Raw genomic sequence first — 14,651 nt, forward strand, 5'->3', positions numbered from 1 at the left:
TCCAACACTATAACTCAAAAGCATCAATTCTTCTACGGTCTTCCTTATTCACTGTCCAGCTTTTGCATGCATTTGAGGTTATTGAAAATACCATCTCTTGGGTCAGGCGCACCTTAGTCCTCAAGCTGACATCTTTGCTCTTTAACACTTTAAAAAGTTCATGTGCAACAGATTTGCCTAATGCAATACGTCATTTGATTTCTTGACTGCTGCTTCCATGAGTATTGATAGTTGTTGTTAGGTGCCTTCAAACTCATAACAACCTTACAAACAACAGAATGAAACACTGCCTGGTCCTGCACCATCCTCTCATTGGAGGTCTTCCTCTTTTTCTCTGATCCTCTACTGTGAGAAGCATGATGTCCCTTTCCAGTGACTGATCCCTCCTCTAACATGTCCAAAACATGTGAGTCGAAGTCTCACCATCCTGGCTTCCAAGGAGTACTCTGCCTGCACGTCTTCCAAGACAGATTTGTTTGTTCTTCTGGCAGTCTATGGAACTTTGAGTATTCTTCGCCAGCACTGTCATTCAAATATGCCAATTCGTCTACGGTCTTCCTTATTCATTGTATAACTTTCACATGCATATGGAACAACTGAAAATACCATGGCTAGAGTCAGGAAACTTGAGTCCTCAAACTGACATCTTTGCTTTTGAACACTTTAAAGAGATCTTTTGTAGCAGATTTGCTGAATATAATATATCGCTCAGTTTCTTGACTGCTGCTTCTAGAAGTGATCTAAAGTAAAATGAAATATTTGACAACTTCAATCCATTCTCCATTTCATGATGTTATTTACTGATCCAATTGTAAGGATTTTTGATAAATCATCTAATTCAGCCTTTTTAGTTTTTTTTCTATATAACATGTAACATACAACTTTCACTTTTATCTACCAGCATCTACCTCAGGAAGTATTTTTGTAAGTGCTACTATACCAACTTTTTAAAAAATGAAAGTAAATCAGCATAGCATATTTACAAAAATTGCTTAGGGAGAAGAGTGGTTGGCAAACAAACACAGAAGGCAGATGTTATTTGTCTAAAAATGCAACCACTCCTCCCTATTGACCAGCTTGTTATGTGAAACTCCTCTTCATGTGAAACTTCAGTGAACAAATACTGCGAACACTCTAGGAGTCGGAGGTGACCCCATGAGGCTGCTATCTCTCCTACAGCTGCCATCTGCTGCTTGCTTAACTCTGGGCCATGACTTCAGGAAGTCAGGACAGCTTGTGCCATTTCAAAATACATGCTGAGCTGATTCGATCAGGATTTTCAGTCAGGAGGGTGCCCACCCTTCTGGAACTGTTGTTCTCCATTGGAATGCCCACCTACCCAGGAACACTGCCCACTGCCCGAGAGCACCAACACACAAAAATGTTGCATCTCTGGATCTTCAGGGAAGAGACAGCTGTGTGTTCTGTCTGCACCTGTCAGCTTTGTATATTCTCCTCCCCAAACTGAATCTCCACTCAGAAGGGGACTGCAGGGTGGCCATTAGTCTGCGGACTTGGCCAGGATTAGGAGCGACTGCAGAGAATGTGTACAGATGAGTGTCCGAAGTCTTTGAATCTGGCCTTTTTTCTTTCTCTTTCATATTATTTTTCTCTCTTTTAACTTTATTCATAACTATGTTGGAGAGAGGGTGGGATTAGAGAATCAAAGGGGGAGGGACTCTCTCATTGAAAACACAGGGTCCTAACCTAGCTATTGGGTGATTTAAGTAGGTTTGTTATAAACACACAGTGTTATAAGTAAGGAGTTGTTGTAGTTGGAAACTATCATTTAGACATATTGTGATAGGGTCTACCACATAATTAGTTTCTTAAGAATTTAATCTTATTCTGTTCAACACCTTTCTATAATAAAATTTAGTTCTTGTTTTATGATGTTGTTGTTGTTGTTAAGTGCCGTCGAGTCAGTTCCGACCCATAGCGACCCTATACAGGGTTTCTGAGGGTGTAAATCTTTACGGAAGTAGAAAGCCTCACCTTTCTCCCGTGGAGCAGCTGGTAGTTTCGAACCGCTGATTTGCGGTTCACAGCCCGATTCGTAACCACAAAAATAACACTTCAAAGGATTCTTAGCTAAATATTCATTTCTAATGGGATGTAAATGAAGACTGTTTTAACAAATAACAGAAAACTAAAGAAGAAAGTATAAATGATTGGTAAACATATTTTTGAAGATAATTGATGCCAGGTAGAATGCTTATGATTTAATATTTGCAGAGCCAAGTAAAATAATGGAGTGGTATTAAATTCTGTAACTATGTATTTGCCTATTCATATATATACAGGCAACACGCTAGAAATAAGTGCATTACAGTATGAATATTTGTAATTATCTTTGTTTTACAAATAAGTTTATCTTTTTAAACATTCATATTTACTCTTCAAATGTTCAATAACAAGCATGTTATTTTGACAGTTAAGAAAAATATTGAATTTTATATACATTTTAAGTATTGAAATGCATGTGAAATACACTAATACCTCACTGATTGACATGGTTTGGTAGATCAGATGTTATGTAAAAATTTGCATTACATAAAAATCAAATATGACCACATTAGATCACAAAACAAAATATAGGATGACTACATCATTACATAAGGAGCTCTGGTAGCATAGTGGTTACAAGTCAGTCTGCTAATCTCACGGTCAGCAGTTTGAAACTACCAGCCATTCCATGGGAAAAAGATGAGGCTTTCTGCTCCCGTACAGATTTATAGACTCAGAAGCCTTTTACAGGGTCACTATAAGTTGGAATCAACTCTATGGCACATAACCACTACTACCATCACCGCATCATTAAATAACTGCCAAATGACATTGTTACATAACTGCCAAATGACATCATTACATAACTGCCAAATGACATCATTACATAACTGCTAGGTCACATCATACATGCCTGCTGAATTACATGATTAGATCATTGCCAACCCACTGAGACCCATGGCCTACACAAGTTGACACAGAACCTTAACAATCACAGCCAATATGACATTCACTTTGCAACTTGGTGTTCATTGCTGCCAGACGTACGCTGTTAATATGCAAGATAGCCAGAATGGTGGATTTTTTACTATTATTGTAATGGTAGATTTTTTACTACTATGTGACATGGTAGAAAACTAGATAGTGAGTGAGGAGCAAGTGCACAAAATTAAACTACATTGCCCTGTTCAATAGACAACCTTTGTCTATTGTCCTCCTATTTATTATAGTAATATTTTCTTTTAAAACAGGCATATTCTTTGACATATATGAAGGTCAGATCACAGCAATTCTGGGTCACAGTAGAGCTGGCAAGTCTTCACTCCTAAACATTCTTAATGGATTGTCTGTCCCAACAGAAGGTGAGTAAAAAGAAACAACCTGAAGGCAAACTCTCTAATAATAGAATGAGGCCATGTGGATAGCACTCATTGTAAATTTAAAAATCAACTGCTTAAAAGACAATCATGTTTGTTCAACTAAGGTAGTTACCCACAATTACATGATTCCAATATAGTTCTCAAATATGTGTCAAAACCACTGTCATATTTATCATATTTATGGGGATTGTTGTTGTTGCTAAGTGCCATTGAGTCGGTTCCGACCCATAGCGACACTGTATAGGGTTTCCAAAAAGCGGCTGGTGAGCTTGAACCACTGACCTAGTGGTTCAAGTGACTTTGCAGTCCAGTGCATTAGTTTAAGGAAAATGTGCACAACTCTAAGAACTAGTATTTAAAATCCACTGCATATGAGTCAGTTCTAACTCAGAGCAATTCCTGTAAGACAAAGCAGAAGCTGACCACCACATCTTTTTCCAGCTGCTGGTGGGTTCAAAGCACAGACTTCTTGATAAGCAGTCCAGTGTGTTAATCACTACAACACCAGATTTTCCTTCCTCTTTCCAACTTTCATATTCCAATCACCAGTAATTATCAGTGTGTCTTGATTGCATGTTTGATCAGTTTCAGACAGAAGTTGTTGTTGTTGTTAAGTGCCGTCAAGTTGGGTTCTGACCCATGGTGACCCTACATAGCGTTTCCAAAGAGCAGTTGGTGAACTTGAAACATAGGCGTCCCTGTTCAAGTGGACTTTGCAGTCCAGCACATGAACTAACAGCACCACATCAGGACTACGATAGAATGCTTCAATTTCATCATCACTGACTTCAGTGGTTGGTGTGTAAATTTGAATAATAGTGATATTAACTGGTCTGCCCTGTTGGTATATGGATATCATCCTATGACAGACAGCATTGTGCCTCAAGATGGATCTTGAAATGTTCTTTTTGACAATAAGTGTGACACCAGCCCTCTTCAGTTTTAGATGATTGTGAATATATGCTAATATTTTCTTAACTCAGATCTCTAAGAATTAACTCAATATATTGTCTTGCTACTGTTAAACATGTTTTAACTTCTATTCTTAGGATCAGTTACCATCTATAATAGAAACCTCTCTGAAATGCAAGAACTGGAAGAAATCCAAGAGATCATTGGAGTTTGTCCTCAAGTCAATGTTCAGTTTGATATACTTACTGTGAAGGAAAATCTCAGGCTGTTTGCAAAAATAAAAGGAATACAAGCACAGGAAGTAGAGAAAGAGGTAGATGTCTATGCTTGGGTTATCCTGAACTTCCAACCCTTCATGCTGTTGAATGGCCACAGAATTACCTTTGGCTATTTACTTGCTCTGCTATGAATTAAATTTAGGCAAAGAACTCCTAGACAAAGGCGCTATTGTTTTGCTGAGCAGTTAGAATTGTGAAAAATAATCATTGTGAATTTTAAGCTTTGTACATTTTCCTTGGATAGGTGCAGAGCATTTTATTGGAATTGAACATGCAAAACATCCAGGATAACCTTGCTCAACATTTAAGCGAAGGACAGAAGAGAAAGTTGACCTTCGGGATTGCCGTTTTAGGAGACCCTCGGGTAAGTGAGATTGAAAATGGAGAGGAACGCAGCTGGAATGTCAGTAAACTTCAAAGTCTTTATTTACCACTGAAAGTATTAGGACTCTTATTGGAAAACGTTCATTGTTATAATAAAAGGCAAGCAAGCAGAAGAAATTCCTTCAAGGAGAAATACTCCATTATAGAATGAGGTTGTCTGTGTGTTCCTTGTTTTAAGTTTTAAAATGATTGCACAAGAGAATGTTTTTGTTTTGTTTTTTTACCAAATACCCAAAGATTTATTATGTTCACAGATAAACTGGAATGTTTAGTTATGAACAAGTTTATTGAGGATAAGTGATTGGATAATCATTATAATTCTTTGATTATTACTATTTTCCAAGCTATCATATGAGATAATGCTCTTATGTAAGAGAACCACATGCTATACATCTTCACCCTCTGTAGGTTTTGCTGTTAGATGAACCAACTGCTGGGTTAGATCCCTTTTCCAGGCATGAAGTGTGGGACTTCCTGAAGGAACGCAAATCAGACCGCGTGATCCTCTTGAGTACAAGTTTCACCGATGAAGCTGACATTCTGGCTGGTAGTTCATGGTTTCTTTTCAGGGCTACAATCAAGAATTGGGGCCATTTAAATGTGATGTTTATTTCTAGGGCAAAAAAATCCACTCTCATATCCACTCCATATCAGTCTGGTGGGTACCAGGTGCCTAGTCCCACTGTCGGCTTCTTCACTGGCTATCCATTTGCTTAATTATGCATACTAATGAAAAAAAAATGTAATTCATCTTCAGATCAACTGTTGGTAATTTAAACATCCACATCTTTATTAACAACCAGAGTAAAGAATCTACCCAGGTCATTTGTTTTTTTAAAGAATATGGGGGCACAGAAATGGACAGGAGTTCATGAGCTCACATGGAAGCATCGATTTTCATGTGTATTTTATAAGATACATTTAAATATAGTTATACTCCATAGAACACTCTGGAAGTCTGAGCTTGGATGTCTCACCTACATTTTCTACAAAGGAAAGAGATGGTCTCTCCTCAATTGATTCTCTCTTCTAGACAGAAAAGTGATCATGTCCGATGGGAGACTGAAATGTGCGGGCTCTTCGCTCTTTTTGAAGAGAAAATGGGGTCTTGGATATCACTTAAGGTACAGACTTTGGGGACAGGCTGGATATGTATGTTTTCAAAATTGATTTATCAAAAAAATAGGGAATTTCTATATTAACTGAATGAGAAGGGACCTTGTACTTCATCTCTGCCATACTGGATTGATGTTGCTGTTGTGAAGTGTTGTCGAGTTAGATCCGACCCATAGTGAGTGACCTTGTATAGACTTCTGAGGAGCAGCTGGTGAGCTTGAACTGCCATACTGGATTGAGAGTGTTTCCCAAATGCTTTTCCTGCCTTTCTATCACCTTAGAAATTCAGGAATTCCAATGATAGACAACATCTCAGCATTATAAAGCCTGACTGTTCACAGCAGAATTCTATGTTACTGTTGTTAAGTGCCATTGAGTCAGTTCCAGCCTACAGCAACACAGTACAGGGTTTCCTAGGAGCTGCTGGTGAACTTGAACTGCCGACCTTCTGGTTCAAACCAACTTAGCAGTCCAGCGCATTAACCCACGGTGCCATTTTCCAGGTAGCTGCTCGGTGCAGCCTAAACCTTCATTTTTCCATTCCCCCTAAAATTCCCCACAGATCCAAACAATTGTGCCGTGTGGTTTCATTCTGACATAGAACATAAAGTCAAATAATTTAAAAATCTAATACCAATAGAGAGTTTAGCTGGTGGTAGAGAAGAGACAAGATCATGTGTGCCTATCAAGCAAGCAGTTGTTCAGGCTGAAAGGAATGAAAAAACAAACAAGAAAACAACTTTTGTGGCCAATCACATCACAGACATATGCCTCACTGCCCTGTTGTTGTTGTTAAGTACCATGGAGTCGGTTCCAACACATAGCAACCCTGCACAGAGTTTCCGAGGCTGTAAATCTTTACAGGAGCAGAATGCCTCATCTTTCTCTCACAGAGCCGCTGGTAGTTTCGAACTGCTAACCTTGAGCTTGGCAGCCCGACTCATAACCACTATGCCACGCCTACTGACCACTAATTTCTCATCTCTGTGGGGTCTGGTACATAATTATCTTCCCTAAGAAGTCTCTTTGCCTAAAACTTTCATTTTCTTCTGATCACCTTCACACTTGTCTTATACTTTAAATTACATTATGCATTTGTTTGTATATTTGTAACTATTGTGAGTTTACACATCTTGCATGTATAGATTATATGATTTTTCAAACCAATGACATTGATTTTATTATTATTGTCTCATTTTGTTTGTTCTATAAGGCCGAGTAAAGTAGTAGATATTCAATAACTATCCAACAATAATGACAATGGAGAAAATACAAATGACTGGTCTTCTCTTTTCAATATCAGTTTGTACAGAAATGAAACATGTGATCCAGAAAAGATAACATCCTTCATTAAACATCACATCCCTGATGCTACATTAAAAACAGAAAGCAAAGACAAGCTTGTGTACACATTACCTTTGCAAAGGACCAGTGTGTTTCCAGGTAACTTAAGTATGATGGTAATGGAATGGAATTTGAGAATAAATACTTAACGTTGGTACTATAGTCTTTCCTGTCTAATGGATTTGGATTTTGTCATATGTTGCGTTTCCTGAGATGAGGATTTGGGTAGTTCACTGGAAACACTGGCAGTGAGATGGGGCATGAGTCAATGCGGGGAAGGAGGAAGCCAAGAAGTTTACATTATAGAACAGACTACAGTAGTGAGCAAGTGGAGCTTCACCATGCTGGGGGAAATGAATGGATAAGTAAACAAGTGGGCTCAGAGTCCCGTCACTCCAGTGAGGAAGCTGGGCCAGTATTCCTTATTCATCGTGTTCATAGGATTCTTTCAGAAACATCTTTTTTTTTTTTTTTTTTTTTACCCTTCATGCTTGCTTTGGCTCAGCATGGTTCTGAGGTCAGCAAAAAAAAAAAAATCTCAGGCAGGATTCTAATAAGGACACTTGCTTTGTACAAGTGAATGCAGGAGGGATGTGGTATAGCATCCGTGGTGGCTGCTATAAGGCTACAGGTTTCTTTTTGAATTTTAATTCAATTATGTGTACATTTATCTGGTCAGTTGTTTATTTTACAGAAATGTTTACTCAACATGGCTTCCTAGTATGCAAAGCGACCTAGGTGTTGATTTCTAAGTAAATCTTGGTGCATGCTGCCAAGTGAAATCTAACTCTAGAGACCCCATGGAGTAGAGTAAAATGGGCTCATAGGATTTCCAAGCCTGTGTTCCGCACAGGAGCAAACTGCTACAACTTTCTCCCATGGAGCAGCTGGTGGGCTCAAACCTCTGATTTTTTGGTTAGCAGCTAAGTACTTTAAATCATTGTACCACAGGACTCTTTACACTGTAAGATAAGCACTGGACTGCTAACTACAAGGTTAGTGGTTCAAACTCACTAGCCACTCCTTAGAAACCCAATACAGGGTCACTATGCGTTGGAACTGATTCAATGGTACTTAACAACAACAACAGTTGCTTATTCTTTGTACAATACTTACTATGTGCTGGGCACTGTTCTAAGGAATTCGCATCGATCTATTTAATCCTCAAAACTATGCTGAGAGGTGGGTGCTATACTGACCCCTATCGTATGTAAAAGGAAATGTGTCTCATTCTCCAATAATTTCAACATTTAGTTTATCCAAAGTTCAACAGTCCTGATTTAAACAGGCCCTCATGGATGCCTTAGTCTTTAGGCAAATCTTCAGGCATGTAGACTTCATATCAAGGGGTCCATGGGCTAGCCTGTGCCTGTGTTACTTTGTCCCTTAGACTGATGCCTAAGGAAATACAACTGGCCCACCTTCCTTTTGAGTTGGGAAGGGGACATAGGGAGTTAGTTGTATGCTGGTACCACCACTGGAATATGTCACTTAGCCAAAGTCCTGGTGTGAACATGGCAGCTCATAGCAGTGTCTACAAGTGCAATGTATCTCCTGACCAGGATTTAAGGGTGTTCCCATATGCAGGCTATGGGCAAATGGTGCTGCTATAGATTCACCTTCTCAGTCTTCTCAGTAATGTTGGAGGGGTTCTGCCACTGGCTATAGAAAGTGGCATGTAAGAAGCTTCTACTGTAAGCTTATATGTTGCTATTGTTAGGTGCCGTCGAGTCAGTTCTGACTCATAGCGACCTTATGCACAACAGAATGAAACACTGCCTGATCCTAGGCCAACTTCACTACTGTTGCCACGCTTGAGCCCATAGATGCTGCCACTTGGCCACTCCATCTCGCTGGGGGTCTTATTACTCATCCAAATATCCCAAACGTTTATTGGAAGCCTGTTATATAAACAGCACTGAGGATACAACAAGGTCTCTAGGTGGTGCAAATGCTTTGTACTCAACTGCTAACCTAAGGTTGGCAGTTCAGACTCACTCATTGGTGCCATGGTAAAGAGGTCTAGCTATCTGTGGGAAGAAATGGTGGAAGAGCTCCATATCATCAGCCAAAACAAGGCCAGGAGAAGACTGTGGAATAGACCATTAATTGCTCATATGCAAGTTCAGGCTGAAGCTGGAGAAAATTAAAACAACACCACAAGAGCCAAAATATGACTTTGAATATGTCCCACCTGAATTTAGAGGTCATCTTAAGCACAGATTTGATGCATTAGACACTAAATGACCGAAGACTAGAAGAGTTGTGGGATGACATCATAAACATCATACAGGAAGAAAATTTTTAAAAATCATTAAAAACCAAGGACAGAAAGAAAAGACAAAAATAGATGTCCCAAGAGACTCTGAAGCTTGTTCTTAAGCACAGAGAAGCTAAAGCACATGGCGGAAATGAAGCAAAAGAGCTGAGCAGAAAAATTCAAATGGAAACTCAAGAAGACAGAGCAAAGTATTATAATGAAATTTGCAAAGACCTGGAGTTAGAAAACAAAAAGGGAAGGACACGCTCAGCATTTCACAAGCTAAAAGAACTGGAGAAAAAAATTCAACCCTTGACTTGAACTATTGAAGAATGGCATGGCACTGTAGGATAAGCACTGGATTGCTTACTGCAAGGTTGAAGGTTCAAACCCACCAGCCATTATTCAGAAACCCTATACAGGGTTGCCATGAGTTGGTACAGACTCCACAACACTTAATAACAATAACAAATGGGCAAAATATTGAATGGTACAGAAAGCATAAACTTAAAAAATGAAAGAAACACATGGTACCAAAAAGAAATGGTTGATGTTCAACCATTTCAAGAGGTAGCATAGGATCAAGAATCAATACTAATGAAGGAATAGGTTCAATGTGCAATGAAGACATTGGGGAAAAACAAGGCTTCAGAAACTGATGGACTAAAAATACAAATTGAAATCTATCAACAAACTGATGCAGCACTGGAGGTACCCATTCATCTATGCCAAGAAATTGGAAAGACAGCTACCTAGTCAACTGATTGGAAGAGTTCCATATCTCTGTCCATGCCAAAGAGAGATGACCCAACAAAGTACAGAAATTATCAAACAATATCTTTAACATCACATGCAAGTAAAATTTTGCTAAAGATAATTTAAAAACAGTTGCAATAGTACATTGACAGGCAATGTCAGAAATTCAAACCAGATTTAGAAGAGAACATGGGATGAGGGCTATCATTGGTGTCCTATGCATCTTACTAGTAGTAGAGAGTAACAGAAAGAGTTTACTTGTGCTTTGTTGAATATGTAAAGGCTTTCAACTGTGTAGATCGTGACCAACTATGGACAACATTGTAAAGAATGGATATTCCAGACAACTTAATTGTGTTCATGAGGAACCTGCACACAGATCCAGAAGCAGTTGTTAGAACAGAACAAGAGGATATTAACAGGTTTAAAATCAAGAAACGTGTGCACCAAGGTTGTATCCTTTCACCATATTTATGCAAACTGTATGCTAAGCAAATAATTTGAGAAGCTGGATTGTATGAAGAAGAACATGGCATTATCATTGGAGGAAGGGTCATTAACAACTGTAATATGCAGATGATAGTGAAGAGAACTTAAAATATTTACTGATGAATATCAAAGACTACAGCCGTTAGTATGAATTGCACTTCAATTAAAAAAAAAAAAAAAAAAGCACACCAAAATTCTTACAAATAGGCCAGTAGACGACATAATGATAAATGGAGAAAAGATTTATCATCTCTTTCCATAAAGATTACAACAAACAAAATGGAGCTGTTCTACTGTGTCACATGGGGTGGCCATGAGGTGGAATCAACTCTATGACAACAAACAACAACAACAGGAATACATTATTAAGTAAGACATATGTGCCCCTATCCTCACGGAGATTTTGAGTGGGAGAAGTGGATACACAAACCTGCATCCCTGTTTTGGCATACATAGGGGATCACTCCAGGAATAAAGTCTGTGAGATGGTGAGAGGGGATGGGATTCAGATCCCAGTGAAAAGGCTCTTAACAGGAGCAGACGTGAGTCTCTCATCGGTACAGGAAGGGAGACTGGGAATTTGGATGAGATACAAGTGTATTTTCAGTGTGATGCTAAGAGGATGATGCTCTTCTGATTGGTCATGTTTCCTCAGAATATTTGCAGGAAGTTCATGAGCTGAGACTAGAAGATGCTGTGCAAACGATTTGATTAGAGAGAGACAGAGGTCCAAAATAATGATCTCAGAGTGAGAGAATTCTAATGAAATGTTGCTTTTGATTAATATGATATTTTAAATACATACACTTTTTTTTCGGAATGATTTTCTGCATCTTCTTTTCAGCAAGTGTTCATTTGTCAGTTTTAGCTACTTGTATGCTTTGGTGTTTTCAATCCTACCTTTAATTGCCTGTCGTCTTAGATCTTTTCAGTGACCTAGATAGATGCTCTGACCAAGGGGTGGTGAATTATGATGTTTCCATGTCAACTCTAAATGAAGTCTTGATGAAACTGGAAGGGCAATCAGCTGTGACGCAAGGTAAAAACTGTGTGTGTAATTCATTAATTCATAGAACATCAATCCCCAGGTGATCCTGTATTATTTAATATTTATAATTTATAAAGTATGATTTAGACAGAGGAATGTGATGAATTCTAAATTTGGTTCTGGGAAGCACTGCCACTGTTTATTGAACATCTTACTAGTGTACACACAGATTACTACTTGGAATATAGTGAAATTCTCTTTCGAAGCTCTCTGTCTCCAACTTCCGTAGTTTTCTCGTACCCTACAGATGCTCCCTGCTTGGAGGGTACTTGGAGGCTGGGAAAAAGTTCTTCATTCATGTCACAAGGTCTGAATAGATATTTCTTAGAAAATTGCTCTTATAGCTTGTTAATATGTGACACTTTTGGATAAGCACTAGACTGCTGTGATTCAAACCCACCAGCCCCTCCTTGGAAACCCTATACAGGGTTGCTATGAGTTGGAACCAACTTGACGGCACTTAATAATAATAACAACAAAGGTATTAATGGGAAGAAAGCTTGGAATTAGCCCCTGAATATTTTTATGGTGATCATAATAACAGCTCCCATAATAGTGTCCTTGTTCAATAAGCTTAATGACAAAATATACTGGATTCACGCCAAAATAAGAAGAATTCGCCTAAAATCAATCTCATCAAATTCCAGTCTTTGAAAGGGAATAGAAAATCCCACCTAAAACTATATTCTGAGGGATTTTAAGAAATCTTCCCTGAGAAATAGTTCATTATAAATGCCTTGATGTCTACTCTGAGAAGTACATATGTTAAATTTCTTTTCTACAATAAACTTTCCAGCATATGTCCTTGCATCATTTTACAGATGAATCAGACCTAAGCATGGTTACATGACCTCCCTGTAAGAGTTATTTGCTTACAGGTCTGCTGGTTTCAGAACTGGTGATATTTTATTGACACTACTATATTACTGACACTTTTTAATAGTAGACATTTAAGCATTTATGATAGACCCTTTCTATAATAGCACTGTAGAATAAGCACTGGGCAGCAAAGCAAAATGTCAGCAGTTCTAACCCACCAGCTGCTTCTTAGGAGAAAGATGAGGCTTTCTGCTCCTGTAAAGGTTTACAGCCTCGGAAACCCTGTACAAGGTCTTGTTGTCAGAATTGGCTCTATAGCAGTGGGTTAGGTTATTTCTATGGCAAAGATTTCTTGGAATCCCTTAGAATATTGTTGTATGTGAGATTTTCTATTCCTTCACAAAGACTGAGTAAAATGAGATCGTTGTCCAGTAAATTCTTTCTCCCCCCTGCCCCCCATACATATCAATCATTTTTATTCTACGCCCAGGCAGTAGGGTTGGTTTGGGGGTGTAGAGGAATGTTAGCAAAGTGAGTGAAAGAGAGAAGGAATGTCCCTGTGAAGAAATGTAGATTTCCAGGTGTGAGATTCAGCCACCTGGAAACCAGAGTCTGCTCACTGCATGGTGAGGTGAATCCAATGCTAACACCCACCCTGGTGCCCATGTCCGAGGTGAGGGACAGCTGTCTCTGAGAAAGCTCTGTGGATTCAATGTTACTTTGCAATCCAGAAGCAGCATTTGCTCCACCGGTCCAGACTCCTGGACCCAGAGCCTGCAACAGCATGCAGCATTCCCTTCAGTCAATTCTTATTTGGGGCATGAATCCAAGATATTTGATCACTATGTTTACTGAATAAAGACACCGTAGACATATTTGTTTCTTATGTTGCCTGCATTGTAACTACCAACATTCTAAAGCAATCGTTAATGTTACTAAAAAGAGAGAGTGTGATACCTCAGGATTGCATTCATACTGTTTGTGTGTGTGTGTAGATTTTGAACAAGCAGAGGTGACAGGAGATCCTGGAAGTCTACAAGAAATGGAGCTGGCGTGCTCTTCTCTCTCTTCAATGCAGAAGACTAGTAGTGACATGGCTCTCTGGAGACAGCAAGTCTGTGCAATTGCATGGCTCCGTTTCTTAAAGCTAAAACGTGGAAAGAGAACACTTCTAACCCTGTGAGTACCAGAGGGCTTTGGTTTTATGAGACCCTGAGTTTGTAAGTGAGGCTGAAGCCAGAAAGTAGAGCACGTTGCCCAACATTCCTGCCAAGAGATAAGGGCTTCGAACCAGTTCATCCCAATCAGAATCTACCAAAAGTTCATGGGGGAAAAAAATGCAAAGGAAAGATCATGGAATTCTCCCACAAACTTTCTGAAGCCCCGTCACATACACTGAATCAGAACCAATATTCGAACAAGTTCCCCCAGATGATTTTTATAGATTTCTAGATTTTATTAGAAGATTTTATGTAAGAATTGCCTAGGGATCATGTTAAAACCTAGATTCTGATTTAGGATTTTGATTCTGATCCAGCATATAGATCTGACTCAACGTATCTGGGGTGAAAATGCCAGTTCTCAGTACGGGCTTGAACTGGAATGAAGTAATTTCAAAGCCTCGATTTTACTCACAGTGACCACACCTGTATGTTAGCATTGGATTACGTTTGTACTTATGTGTGTTTCATCGTCTAATTTGGTAGCCTGCTGTTTGCTTAGTGATGCCGTTTAGTACCGTAGCACGCGGACAATTGGCTCCTAGAAATAGAAGTAAAATCAGCTCTCACCACATGTCTATGAATGACTAGGAACCCGTTAAATGGTGACCGAGTCACACAGTGATGTTTCTTTATTGT

The 14,651-nt window shown here is 39.0% G+C and overlaps 1 protein-coding gene across 1 annotated transcript in view; it reads left to right on the forward strand.

Moving 5' to 3' along the window:
- Positions 1-14,651, forward strand: part of ABCA6 (ATP-binding cassette, sub-family A (ABC1), member 6) — a 77,249-nt gene that overhangs the window by 33,784 nt on the left and 28,814 nt on the right. The window contains exons 11-18 of the mRNA XM_006872306.1: positions 3,258-3,368; positions 4,436-4,611; positions 4,821-4,940; positions 5,369-5,507; positions 5,994-6,084; positions 7,380-7,519; positions 11,848-11,964; positions 13,788-13,971. Of these exons, the coding sequence (XP_006872368.1) occupies positions 3,258-3,368; positions 4,436-4,611; positions 4,821-4,940; positions 5,369-5,507; positions 5,994-6,084; positions 7,380-7,519; positions 11,848-11,964; positions 13,788-13,971 (1,078 nt within the window). The remainder of the gene's footprint in view (positions 1-3,257; positions 3,369-4,435; positions 4,612-4,820; positions 4,941-5,368; positions 5,508-5,993; positions 6,085-7,379; positions 7,520-11,847; positions 11,965-13,787; positions 13,972-14,651) is intronic.

Source organism: Chrysochloris asiatica, unplaced genomic scaffold (genome assembly GCF_000296735.1).
Source record: "Chrysochloris asiatica unplaced genomic scaffold, ChrAsi1.0 scaffold00192, whole genome shotgun sequence".
Lineage (NCBI taxonomy): Eukaryota > Metazoa > Chordata > Mammalia > Afrosoricida > Chrysochloridae > Chrysochloris > Chrysochloris asiatica.